Source organism: Medicago sativa, chromosome 8, assembly GCF_051527215.1.
Source record: "Medicago sativa cultivar Bolivia chromosome 8, Bolivia_mono, whole genome shotgun sequence".
Classification (NCBI taxonomy): Eukaryota; Viridiplantae; Streptophyta; class Magnoliopsida; order Fabales; family Fabaceae; genus Medicago; species Medicago sativa.
The window spans coordinates 77,067,925-77,081,795 of NC_140756.1; the positions used below are offsets into that span (position 1 = coordinate 77,067,925).

General features: G+C 34.6%; 1 protein-coding gene across 4 annotated transcripts; it reads right to left on the minus strand.

Annotated features, from left to right (window-relative positions):
* Positions 1-7,267: 7,267 nt before the first annotated feature.
* LOC146901712 (protein neprosin-like) lies at positions 7,268-12,745 on the minus strand. Of its 4 annotated transcripts, none has more exons than XM_085732530.1 (8): positions 12,189-12,745; positions 11,965-12,051; positions 11,626-11,838; positions 11,190-11,354; positions 11,026-11,079; positions 10,784-10,930; positions 9,156-9,544; positions 7,268-7,611 (listed from the first exon to the last, which is right to left on the minus strand). In XM_085732530.1, exons 1-7 carry the CDS (start codon positions 12,594-12,596, stop codon positions 9,167-9,169), a joined length of 1,452 nt encoding a protein of 483 aa, XP_085588656.1. In that variant the 5' UTR covers positions 12,597-12,745; the 3' UTR covers positions 7,268-7,611; positions 9,156-9,166. The 4 variants fall into 4 exon arrangements, with proteins under 4 accessions (XP_085588656.1, XP_085588657.1, XP_085588655.1 ...); XM_085732531.1 differs by lacking the exon at positions 7,268-7,611 and adding an exon at positions 8,204-8,735; XM_085732529.1 differs by lacking the exon at positions 7,268-7,611 and having other exon boundaries at positions 8,834-9,544.
* Between the last annotated feature and the right edge of the window lie 1,126 nt (positions 12,746-13,871).

Genomic DNA, 13,871 nt, shown 5'->3' on the forward strand with positions numbered 1-13,871 from the left:
TTGGTTTCCGACGCGGTGGTGCCACCACCGGCCACCGCGCCGGAAAATCTTTGTTGGCCGGAGAAGACAACACAGTTTTTTTAAAAGGAGAGGCATGGAAAAGAGAGTAACACGTGAGAGAGAGGGAGAAAGACAATTGAATTGTCTTTTGTTCAAGCCTCTTTTATACTACCCTCCTATTGTGATCTGCTCCATGACCCATGCTAGGCCCAACGTTTTTTGCTCATTTTTTCCAGATTGCTACGCACACCCCCCTCCCTTTCCTGCCTGTTTTACTATTTTGTTGCTAATTGCACCCCTGCATGTTCAAAAAGTCCTTTAAAAATTCTGGAAAAATTCCTATAATTTTCTTTGTACTTTTTGATCAATTTTGACATATTGCATGTCAAGATTGATCAAGAAATACTGGAGAATTATTTTTACTTTGGTTTATTGTTTTTTTTTCTTTTTCTTCTTTAATTTTTGTTGAAAATCTTGATAAAAAACTTGTAAAAACCTTGTGATTTCTTTTACATTTGTTTCGAGTGATTAAGACCTGTTTCTTGGGCCCTTTTGCATATTGAAAATTGATGGAAAAAGTACATGTGAAATTGTGAGTGATTTGCGTTGTTTTTTATCACATTTTGTGAAGTTTTTTTGCACATTTTAATTCCAATATCTTGGCTCATGATAATTGGTGCTTAAAGAATAATTTTGAGGCATTGTTTGTTGTTGATCTGGAATATTTGGTGCTGTTTGTGATGTGTGATATTACTTTCTTGTGTTGTGAATTGTTTGAATATTGCTATGTGCAAAATTAGTGCAAATAGGTCTAAAGTATGCCAAAACTTTGGAAGCTTGATGTGGCCTTGTAATTTTCATGTCATGTGCTGAAATAAAACCCTTTGGAAATTTGCAAAGGATATGAAAGTTATAGGTCATGATCTTGCTTTCATGTCATGGTAAATTTTGGGCATGCCTTTGCCACCTTTTAATGCTAATTCTCATTGGTTTGCTTAATATTTTCTTGCCTATTTCTTCTATCATTTTGTGCCTTATATTACTAACAATTTCCTCTATTGAATTTCATACATCATGAGCATTTCATCTCCCATCTCACATCTTCATCCTTTTATTTTTCTACACTTTAAAGTTCATGCAAAAATTAGAATGTAAAAACTTAGGAGCTTTTGTAATATTTTACTTTCATGCTTTTAATTTCTTGGCAAAGAGGCCATAGAATGTATCTAGGGTATGATGTAAAGGACAATGGACTCTAATAATGTACACCGACACAGGCACCGACACATGCACACACTTCACTTTAGATAAATAGCTAGAATATGCATGTTTAGATGTATGTTTAGGATTGTATGCTTTAGATGTATGTCTAGGCTTTATACTTAGAAAAATCAACTTTCCAAAAAAAATATGAACAAACTTCACTCAAATCTTTTTCACAATAAACCTTGGGGTCAAAACCCCATTGAGTTTTCCTTTTATTTTCTTAATCAAACTTCAATGAAAAATAATCAAACTTTGACTTCTTTTGCAAAATGACTAATCCAACCTCACAATTTCATAAGTCTCACGCCCTTGAGGCCTCTCTCTCTCATTCTTCAAAATCCATTTTCAAACTTAAAATCAACCAACAAAAACAAAAACATTTTTTGAGAGAGAACTACGGTGGATTTGATCCCTTAAACGGGTACGTAGGCAAGGAACAAAATTCCTTCAATTCAAATAAAATAAAAATCCAAAAACATTCTTCTCCCTCCAATTCTTCACTTAGAATACCTTTAGGCCTAATAACTACTTGCAAAATAGCATTTAAAAAATAAAGCGCACGCGTAGAAATTAAAGACGGTTCCTATAGGATACTATAGTCGTTATGGGTGCCTAACACCTTCCCGTAGCGAAAACAACTCCCGGACCTCGATTCTCAAGGGTTTTGCTTACTTTTTCCCTTCCCAAGAAAAAATAAGATATCACTGGTTTAAAAGGTTCAAACGTAATCAATGTTTGACACCCGAAAACCAAGATAAAACAAGAGGGTAGAGGAAGGGCCTTTACCAAAGAAGAGGAGTGGTTATTTCAATCATCTGGATTAGATTACTACTTCCTTCTTCTTTTCTCATTTTCCAGACAACCTGAAAAGGTACGATTTGTGGAAGTTGTTTGTTCGTTTTGGCAATGTAGGAGAATTCTTCATTCCAAGGAAGAGGGATAAGTGGGGGTGACGGTTCGGATTCGTCAAGTTTAAGGACGTCGTTGATGAGGAGGCGCTCGATTGCAGGTTAGAGGAGGTGTGGTGGGGTGACATTAGACTGAAGGTTAATCGTGCTCGTTTTCGAAGGGATGAGAAGGGGAGTTCGGAGGAGAAGGCTGGAGGGAAGGAGGTGTTGAAGGGGGAAGATGGAGGAGGTGGCGGGGAGTCTGGGGGTGGTGAGATCAGAGATGGAGGAAACAACGATACTTCTCTGAGAAGAGTTGGGACTTCCTTTAATAATGTTGTGTCGGGGAAGAAGGAGTTTCCTGGTTCACCGGTGGAGGGTAGAAGGTCGTTGGAGATTCAACCTTGTGCTGAGAGGCTGAAGGAACTTGATGGAAGTTTTGTGGGAACTTTGAATCACCTTGGGTCTGCTTTGTCTATCCAACAAAGTTTGATTATGGAGGGCTTAGATAAAATCAAGGCAACCCATATGGGTGGTAAACTAGTTTTACTCCACTCGGAGATCAAAGGTGAAGTGTCCAGAGCAGTTGCTAACCACAAAGTTTGGTGGGAAGCTCATTTCAAAGAGATGAAAGTTTGGACTCCCAATTTGGTGGCTAGAGGAAGGGTTATCTGGATTAAGGTTTATGATCTACCGCTCCATGTCTAGGAGGAGAAGACTTTTAAGCAATTGGGTTCTCTTTTTGGGGAGTTCCGAGATTTTGATGAACCAACTATCTCTAAACAAAAGTTGGATGTGGTAAAAATTCAAATCTGCTCGGATAGACTGGGCTGGATAGATGAGATCATCTCTATTAAGGTGGTGGGGGGTTGTTTTTGATCTGTGGGTGGTGGAGGAGCCTGGAGTGGTCCAGGTTAGTGCGGAAGAGGAAGGAAAGGTCGACAGGTGCATCCGGCGATGAGGAGGTGGTCGGTGATGTCTTGGGAGTGCAGTTTGAGGATGATGACATCACCCCTACAAAGTGTAAGCTAGCACAACTAGGAGTGGAAGTCAACTGTCCTAGGCCTTTGTCAACCTGTGTGGGGATGGGACAAGAGGAAGGGCAGGTGGACCCCTTTTTAAATGTCAGCATAATGTTCCTGCCCAAAAAGAAGGTTTTGTTAATCAACCTGTCTTGGCTCCACACGTGGACGTAGGGGGAGTTGAGTCAAGCGGCTTGGAGAAAGAGTTTTCAGAGGGGGGGGGGGGGCGGGCACAGTTTTATAGGCTCCCAGCTTTGTTGGGGAGGATGCGCGTGTGACGCCTCAGAAATGGAAAGACAGGGCGCGTGCGGTATCAAAATGTGTTGTTGGTTCAGCATTGGCTAGAGGTGAGTTTGATTATGCCCTCTAATGTGTCTTCTCATTGGGAGTGTTGGAATGGTGTTGCTCCGTATATCAAAAGAGTGAAAAAGGGCATGCGTCTGATATGGCACGCCGTTGTTTGGGGAATTTGGATTGCTAGAAATAACATTATTTTCAAGAATGTTGTTTTTAATGCTAAGGAGATTGTGGATGATATTAGGATTTTGTCGTGGAGATGGAGTTGTGCTCGTTTGAATACTCCAATGTGTATGTACTATGAATGGAGGTGGCATTCGTTAATTTGCCTTGGTAGGAGGTGAGAGGGCTGTGGTTTTCTTGTCTGAGGTGCTTGTGGGGGTGTTGTTGTTGCTTCTGTTTTGCCGACTGCTGTTGTGGTGTACACAGGTTTGGTTTGGTGGCGTTTTTTTGGTGCAGGGTGGTTAGGTCTGTTACGGTTTTTGTTGCTGCAGCTCCCTTGCCTGTCCTTGTTCTCTTGTGCCTGGCAGTCGGTCCACTGGTGTTGTTTTGGGGAGTTTTTGTTTGGGTGCTGTTGCCTCTTTTGGATATGGCTTTTTTCGTTTCCTGCACCTGCTGGGGTGGTTGTGCTTGCCGTTTTTTGGTGTTGACGCAGAGGTATGCGGGTGGTATGTCATCTGTATATGCTTGCGTCATTACTTCATTGGTGTATTTCTTTTAGAGGTGGTTTTTAAAGGGGTTTTTGTTCGAGCCGGTGTTATGTGGCAACCGATTTTCCCTTCTTTGTTTTTTTTCTCCACCCGAGCTTGTTAGTGCTTCTCGCACGGGCTCGATGGCCAATAAAATTTTGCCGTTTCAAAAGAAAAAACAAAAAACTGAGTTAAGCTCACGTGGACACTTTAAACAAGTTTATGAACTCACCATCAATTGTATAAAAAAAAAAAAAAGTATCGCCATCAATGTAATACTAATAGAACTAATAATTAGGGCTAATGGTGAGCAAGAGGCAATTTATGTTCAGCATCAATGGACATTCTTAAGACTCCAACGTTGTCGCAAGACCCAAACAAACTTGATGCTTCACCATGAAACGATGGAACAGATGTTAAAGAATGAATAAGGTCTTATTTTTCCCTAATTCACATCCTCTTTCTTCTCTGTAATTGCATTAAGTGCCTGGACCAGTGCTTGATGTAGACTCATCACTTTCAATGCTCCCAAGTCCCAACATAACATAGTCCGCGATTTTCCTTCGTACAAAGAGAAGCAACAATTGGCTTATGAATTATTTATGTTTTCGGACATAAGAGTGTAGAACTTGTTAGTTTTGGACTAGCATTTTGCCTTGGCAAGGAGTAAAGGACCAGTCCAAGTATGGTCAAGAGTCAAATCAAACTGTGACACTTGTCAAACTTTAGGCCCAATGGTACGTGCTCATGAGTCATGAACTAAGTTGATGAATTTAATATTTGAAAAAGACAAGGCTAAATGGTTTGAAGTCATGTTAATTGGAATTCGATTGCCACAAATGCACAAACTAATTATTCCAATATATCCGTCCTTTTGTTTATAAACACTAATCATACTTGCTCAAAAAAAAAAAAAAACTAATCATATACTCCCTCCGTTTCAAAATAAGTGTCGTTTTAGCCAAAAAAATTTGTTTCAAAAATGAATGTCACTTTCAGTTTCCAATGCAATAATAACTTTTTCTTTTCAATTGTACCCTCCAATTAATATTCTGCACACTACTTCCAAAGTATTACTTTTAAAACTAACCAATAGTTAATAAGGATAATTTGGTAAAATAATCATTCTCTTTCTTTTAATCATTGCATTTCTTAATATGTGTGCAAACACCTAAAATGACACTCATTTTGAAACGGAGGGAGTATTTCACATATAGTAAGAAAATTTTAAAGTGTAATCAATGTATATATTTTGTGTATAACAATTAACACTAGGGGTGTTCGCGGTGCGGTTTGGTTCGGTTTTGAGCATAAAAGTCATCCAAACCGCGAGATAAAAAAGCATGCGGTTTGGTTTGGTTCGGTTGATTTTTAAAAAGTCATCCAAACCAAACCAAACCAAACCAATGCGGTTTGGATTGGTTCGGTTTGTGCGGTTTATCGCGAGATAAAAAAATATTACATTAACTCTAATATTGCAAACTTGTTACAAAATAAACACAGGACATTTTATTTTGTTGTTTATATGATAAAATATTAGGTAAAACTTATATTAAAATAGGTAAAGTTAAGAAGAAACATAAGCATGAAACAAATTATTGGGAAGTAAAGGAAACAAATTCATCACGGGAAATGAATTGAAAGAGATGGAAAGGAATTAGAATCGAACTTGATGGTGCAACAATGGAAAAATCGAATCAAAAGAGATTATTCTTGAGTTATGTAATTGGGCTAGTACATTTTTAAGTAATATTCATTATTCTTGCGGTTTGGTTTGGTTTGGTTCGGTTGCTGAGATGCAAACCGCAAACCGAAGCGAACCACGCGGTTTAGTGCAAAAGTCATCCGAATTCATCCGAACCAAGTGCGGTTTTTTGCGGTTTCGGTTTGGATTGATTTGGTTTGCGGTTTTTCTATTGGGTTGGTTCGGTTTTGAACACCCCTAATTAACACTAAATTATTTTTGTACACAGGAGTAGATGTATTGAACACTAATTTTCACATTTCAAGACAATTTAGTTTTATTAATTAGAATTATATTTGGAAAAATAAATAAATGTATCTAGTATGTATTAAAAGATGACTTATATTTAGAGACACACTTCTTTTTAACTTTTCATTCAGACACTATTATAAGAAGTAACAAAAAAAAAAAGACACTATTATAAGAAAAAGATCAGTTTTAGTTTCATTAAATACAACAATTTTTAATAACCTAAAATTGATTTGTTCAGTCATAATAGTCAACAGATGAATTAAGTGTTTATATACAAAAATAGAGATGGAGGGAATAAGTAGCATCGCATATTGATAGATTTAGGTATACAATATACTCCCTTTCTTTCTTAAAAAATAAAATAAAATAAAATACACTCCCTATCTAATAAAATATATAGCAAACTTGGACACATCTAAATTTGTAACAAACTTTAAGCAAAAAATTATTGTTTTCAACCTATTGAATTAGGAATAACAAAGATGTCCTACATAGTTTTTTACTAAAAAAATGAATTTATTCATTCATTCAAATTGGTAGAAACATCAAACAACACAAATTCAAAATTGTTAAAAACCGAAAAAAGTTAAATATACGAACAAACTCACAATACACATGTTAACAACATACAACGACAAAACACGTTCAAATATGAGAAAAATTAAGGTGTCATGAATACTCATGCTTCTTGGTTTGTAATGTTGAAGACACAAAGAAATATTGATTGAATTTGCACTAATTTCAATCAATTTGAGCCAAACAAATATTATAACAAGCCTAAAATGCAAACAACATCGCACCTAGACGACGAACAAACAAACATACAAATATGACAGAAGAACAAAAGTAAATATATATGAAAATCAGTTATTTAAGTAAAATTGAAGGAAACATGATTTAGAGGAGTGGTTTCGGATAAAAAAAATGTGGCCACACTTATTTAATGTGGATGAAGAAGAAAAGAAAAAAAGAGATAAAGAGGGTTGAGTGGCTTCTAGGTTAGAACATCTTCAAGATGCAACAATTTCAACCAACTCGAACAATTATATATATGTAAACACACTAAACTATGCTAGTTTTATGTTAAATCCACAAGAAATGCCTGGAAAATTCTGTAGCAAATTAAATCTTTAATAATGAACATTGAACAATCATAATGATTAATGTTGAGTGTCATGGTTAATGGTGTTTGTAGACGTTTTCATAGTAGATGGTTAAATTGATGGCAGTCTGCCACAATTTAAAACCCACATACGTAATTCCTTTCTAAGAACAATTTAAAACCCACATACGTAATTCCTTTCTAAGAAAAATGAAAATAGCTTTTGCTTGTTTGTTACTCCTGCATCTATGCACGTTTCATTATATAATATCTCACAAGATAGTGCTCTTTTGCTGCATCGTATGTGGAATCATCTTTTCATAGGCCTTTCCAGTTTGGGGCAGCATAATTCCTAATAAAAAAAATAATTCACCCATCACCTCTAGGAATTAGGACTTTTTTTTGTCCAAGACTATATAGCATTCAGAAAATATATTAAATTAAATTAGATTAATATAGTTGAATAATATTAGGACCTTAGGGGAACTTTTCCCAAGTCTTTCTAAAAAAAATATAAACATAAGATTCGAACCAATAGAATAGTATTTTCACTTCCTTTCAAAAAGAATAATATTTTCACTTGAACAATGACAAGGAAGTTTCGACCATCAGTTTCCCTTGCAATGCAGATGTAATAAAGTGGTGTGGATTGCTTTGTTGTCAAGCATGGAGCATCATTTTTTTTTTTTTGGTTATTCTACACCAAATTTATTATATTTTTGAAAAGATACATATTTATGTTACTTTACAATATTGGTACCAACATCCATTAGGAGTTTAGGACATTTGGATGCAACTAACATTTGTACAGTTGTACCTTATTTTCTCAAGAGTCAAGACCCCCATGTGCTACATTTTTTTTTTCTGTCTAGTTTCGGATGATCTAAGACTTAGACTAGTAGAATAATACGGTTGTGTGACATTGACTGTTATTTTTCAATGAATTTTAGCTTATTTTTTAATGTTTCTTATAGAAACTGGATATTGCCACATAGATTAATGCCGACCCAAAATTCAAATCAAGAAGAAAAATGTTTATTATAAGGGAAATGTTAACCGGTGCCCCTGGGGCATTGGTTAAGGAAACAAAAGTAGAAGATTTTGCATTGAAAAGATTTTGCATTGAAAATTGTGTAATCAATGCTTGAAATGTCAAAAAAAGTGTCTTTTTCAATTTAATTTTTCTTTTTTTAGATACCTTAACCAGTGCCCCGGAGGCACCGGTTAACACAACCCTTATTATAAACCAAAAATAGTTATTGTTAACCATTTCTTCAAGTTTCCTCTTAGGAAAGCACAATCTTGGTGGGGAAATGGAAAACCATTCTTCACCATCTATTAATTGGTATTCCTACCATATTAAAATACTAAGTTTTCATAGCTAAAAAACAGATAGATTATAGCTTAGAAGTTTCAACACATAACTCTCCAACATTTGTCTGTAGCTTGCTAGTAGTTCTTCCCCAAATGACTAGCCTGCATATGCATTAATTAGCACTAAAATCTATAATTTACATTGGACTTTTGTTTAAGCATCAAAAATTATGTCTTCGCATCTAACTATGCACACAAAATTTATTGGTCAAAGTCAACTTCATCACTCCAATCTTCAAGTTTATAGTACATGTTTGTAGAAAAAACAATATTCAAGTTGAGAAGTACATAGTAAGTAGGAAGAAACAAAGAACATGTTTTTTCTTAGATACACATCATCCTTAATAACAAAGTGTCTCTAACATGTTAGCAAAAAAACAAAATTATGGCAAAATTAACAAATACAGCCAAACCATATGAAGCTAGTAATAAAATACCAAAAATTCCCAAAAGAAAAAAAAAAGTGGGAGTAAAAAAGAATATATATTTATAACATAGAAGAGAAGAATGTAGTTTTAGTACCAATAATTTGTTCATGGACATCTCACATTCCTTCCAGGACCTCCATAATAAAAATAAGTTCCCCAAACATTATTTCTTCCCTCTTTTATATCATAGCAATTTGAATGATCAGCCAATTGGTGAATATTTGATAGAGGAAGCAAGTTATTGTCCCAATCAACTACTTGTAAGTTTCTAAAATAAGCTGCTTTTCTAAAACCTTCTCCTGAAAAATGTCCACTTCCCATTTGTGTGCCAGTGTGGTATCCCCTTGAACGTGAATTCACAATTTCTCCTCCAAATTGTACCATGCTTGCATGACTTCTCAAGTGACTAAACAAGTTTGCTGGCCAATATCCAACTAGTAGCCCTGATCCAAATTCAAGCCACCAATGTCCATGTTTTGGGTCCTATACATAAAAATACATAGTATATATGTTATAACTAGTGTTCAAAGGGATCAAGATTAACTTTCGAGATACTAGAATTCAAACAGTCAGAACATCAGTGACCATTGTGATTTAGATTAGATGGGTCAAATTTCAAGCTCGATATTTTAGATTTTTCAAAAATTCAAAATATGTATATTTTGTCTAAAATTTCACTAATGTGTTACCATAGTTGCATAATACAAAAATGAATCAACTCAATTACTAAAGTCTTAGGGTGATTTGGATGGATTGAAATATTTAGACAAAACATCATGTCACACTAACATGTTTATATTTTGAAACTATAGTAATTGAAGAATTTGAGAGAATGAGATACCGCGAAGATTCATGCCAACATCAGAAGATTAGGGTCCCCTTATGGGTCAATTAATTAATGTCTTATTATAAACTGGTTGTTAACCTTTTTTTAATAATATTTTTGGAAGAAAGATATATAAATTATAAAAAGTTAAGTAAGGGGAGCTTTGATGTTAATTATTTAGGCTTTTGAAACCAGTTACGGCAAAACCAATGTTAAAAAGCAATGAGTTAGCCGTGAAATATTGCTTTAATAAAGGAAAAAACAGATAAGAACAGAGCTACCCCATGAGGGACACTCGTACATGGAAAAAAGCCAGGGAATCTTCCATTTGAATAACACTAACACACAGAAAATTTCAAAAGAATGGAGAATTGAAAAAGTATACGAATTATTGCTTCACTTGGACACAAACTTTTTCAATTCTTAATGGATCATGCCTGCTTGCTTAACTTTTTTTGTCAAGTTAAACAAGTTGTGAAATATAGCATGTAACGATTTGAAAAGCAAAAAGCTAGCAAACAACCTTCCAAACCCAAAGTATTAGGCTTTTGTGTCAAGTAATATATGTATCACGAGATTGAATGTGTGTCATGAGTCTAACACATGTCAAAATCCGACATTGGCACGAAATTGATATTCAATTACTTTAATTCCTTAAATTATCACTGGTGTTTAAGTTGTTATGTCTGGTGGTAGTGTCTATGAAATGATTTATACCAATCTACTTGGGTTGGTCTGATGGTATTGACTTGGGACCTGTGAGTGTGCTCCTCCTCAAGGTCTTAGGTTTAATTCTCCACAGTGTCAATTTAGGCGGGCTAATTTAACTTTTTAAATAAAAAACCCTAATTGGTGTTAAAATTGCATGGTAAAAATAAGAGGGAAGAAATACTCACTTTCCAAATCATTAAGCCAATATCAAATTGTCTTCCATTATAGAACGATCTTGGGGAGATAGCTGCCCCTATTGCTATCCTATTGTTTGTTTGAATAAATCCCGAACATAGTAAATTGTAACATCCAGTTGCTTGATATGCATCCGTCTATCAAATTTAAATATCGTATATTTGTAAGATGTAAAAAGAAAGAGTGAATTTAGAAGCAAAGGATTATATCCAAAAATAATAATAATACTTACAGTCCAATAAGTGAAGAATCTAGGATAATTGTCACCATATAATTCAGGGCTTACCTGAAAGAAAATATACATGCTTATTATTAGTAACGGAAATTAATCAAAATATTTAAATACTGGAAATTTACTAAAATATGATAGCAATTTCAAAATAAGTGTTGACATACCTGCCATCCTGCTTCTAATGTATTAAGATCATTACCAAATGATCCAGCAATAACCCATATTTGTGACAAGCTGAATTCATATTGATCAGTTACCCTTGGTGTCCACACATTTATGCTTGCTTTTGCTCCATAGTATTGTTCTCCATTTACAAAAACAACTGCATGCTGTAATAACATGTATGTCAAAATAGTTACTAAACGTAGTTTTTTTTTTTTTACCAATTTTTTTCCAGCTCCTAATGGATATTTTTTGTGTGTAATGATTTTGATGTCACTTTTTGATGCAAATAGGAGGCAAACTTTTGTTGTGGTGTCCCTTTAATGTTTTTAGTTTTGAAATTCAATATTGAGCTTTGGTAAGTTAAATTCAAGTTTTCAACACATTTTCCATTGACAAATAGTAAAAATTTGTAAAATTATAGGTAATAATACTAACCTCATGACCATTGCCTGTTGAGTCTCTCCGTACACCTCTTGGTTTTCTTCCAAATCTTCTTATAGAGCTTGCTCTTAGAAAATCTTGTTCTGTTGTTCTTCTGATTGGAACAGTTCCTTTAGGACATTCTTCACCAGAATCAATCCAAAGCTGAAAGTTATTTGTTGCATTTTCTCCATTGTTGTTATACCCTTTTGGCCTTTCTGGTGGATCCTGTAAACCTTAAGCCTCTTACTCTTAAATTCAATTCAACCACTTTAATTATATATAAAAAAAAAACCTTAGTTCTTTTTTAAGACTATGATAAAAACATGTTACATTGGATGAAAATGTAATTACCAATGGTTTTTGTCCTTTGAGTAGTGGATGGTCAAAAGCTGGTTGTTGATGAGATATAATACAATCTATCAAATCTCCATCTGGACTCTGCAACAAAAGTAAACAAATTCCAATTCACATCACTGAATCACAAGGAAAAAAAATGCGTCCTCATTGTCACTGAGATTCAGCCATTGTCGGTTCGATTCGTGAAAAAAAAAACTTTTAAAAGCAAAGAAAAATGCCTTAATTGTCTTGATGGGAGGCTTGTTGATTTTCTTCAAATGAGCTCTGATTCTCTTCAATTTATGCAATGCAACATCTGGTCTAAAAGTTTGGTTAGAATTGGAGTGATAGTGAGAGTGTACTTGTGATGAAGTTGAATTTGAGACAACGGGGTGTGACAAAATTGGACTAATTGAGGTAAGAAACAGAAGCAAAGTAACAAAAACATGTAGAATAGGTGATAGAGTATTTAGGGAAGTGGAAGTAGAAGAAGACAATTTGAGAGAATGATTTAGTGAAGTAGTTGTTTGTTCTGAGACAACATGATTTTCTTGTTTGCATTGGTGTTGTCTTCTTGTGAGTTGAACTGAAAAAAATGACTCTTTCGTATATTTGTTTGTCCAAGAAACTGAATAATATCCTTTCATATCCACACAAAACAGAAGAACAATGCCAAGAAGAAAGCCTACCAAGTTTGTTTTCAAACTATAAACAACCCTTCTTTTCTAACTGGTCCTCACTAGAGAGAGGGAGAGAGAGAGAATATAATGGTTTTAATATTTTGCACCCACACCATGAAAAACTTAAGTACTACCAGCACACAAAATAGACCCTGTGCACAGGTGGGGTTGCATTTTCCATGTTTTACTTTAATTTACCCTTCCAAAGGGTTGTGAGAAGTATCTAATCAAGAAACTAACATATTAATGTTGAATTCAATCGTAAGTGGTTGAGTTTCACATCGACTATTAGTAAGTTTGATATATAAGAGCGATGATTCATATAATTAATGTTTTAAATGGAGACGTGATACTCTTTCTTTTGTGGTTCTGGAGCATTGTCCTATCGTTGTTTCCAATGCTTTTACAAACTCTCCAACAATGGTAGTACTCTCTTCATTCTTCGATAAGGGTGCTAAAAGATCCAATTTGGATCACCGTTAGCCGTTACACCGTGCAACAACATAGTTGTTACATGGTGCAACAATATCATTTAGGTCCTTCTTAACGGTTGAATTTAATACTAATCGTTAAATTAATCATGTTAGTAGTTAGGTTAATTCAATGAGTGATGTTTAACTTGACTGGATTACATAACTTTGTTAGTGTTAAACCATAAGTTTTTAGGAAAATGCTAACAAATGTCATTGTTTAAGCATCCAAAAGTAATAACTTTTGTATAGAAAATTGTGTAGTTATAACTTTTACATATATTTGACCTATATTTTCAGACAAAATTTCTTTTTGTGGGTTCATTAAACAATGCCCTTAGGGCACTTGTTAGCAAGGGTCGTTTAAGTAATCTTTTTTTTGTTTTTTGAGAGACCTTTTAAGTAATCATGTTATATGGATTAATTCAACGACTCATGTTTAGTTTGACCAAGCTACATAACATTTAGTCATTTACTAGTGTTAAACCGGTTAAACTTTTTTTCGTATGAAAAAAGTTTGGTCCAAATTTATTTGTCTTTTCACTAGTGTAGAGTACACTTCAATTCAACTTTCATCTGGGTATCGTTTCCAACATTGTTACTCCCTCCGTCCCGGTTTAATTGACCTACTTTGGTTTTTCACACAGATTAAGAAAAGTGTATAAATAAAGGGGAAAGTGAAATATATTGTATTGGGAATGATAAAAGTAGTATTATTTAGTGTTATATTGTATTGGGAATGATGAAAGTTGTATTGAAAATTGAAATGAGT

Bases quoted from the DNA above. Each gene is read 5' to 3' on its own strand.
- LOC146901712 (XM_085732530.1), bottom strand. From the start codon at position 12,596: ATGAAAGGATATTATTCAGTTTCTTGGACAAACAAATATACGAAAGAG. The intron at 11,080-11,189 runs GTATGTCAACAC...ATTTTCTTTCAG, and splicing joins CATTAGAAGCAGGATGGCAG to GTAAGCCCTGAATTATATGG. The intron at 10,931-11,025 runs GTAAGTATTATT...TAAATTTGATAG, and splicing joins GATTCTTCACTTATTGGACT to ACGGATGCATATCAAGCAAC.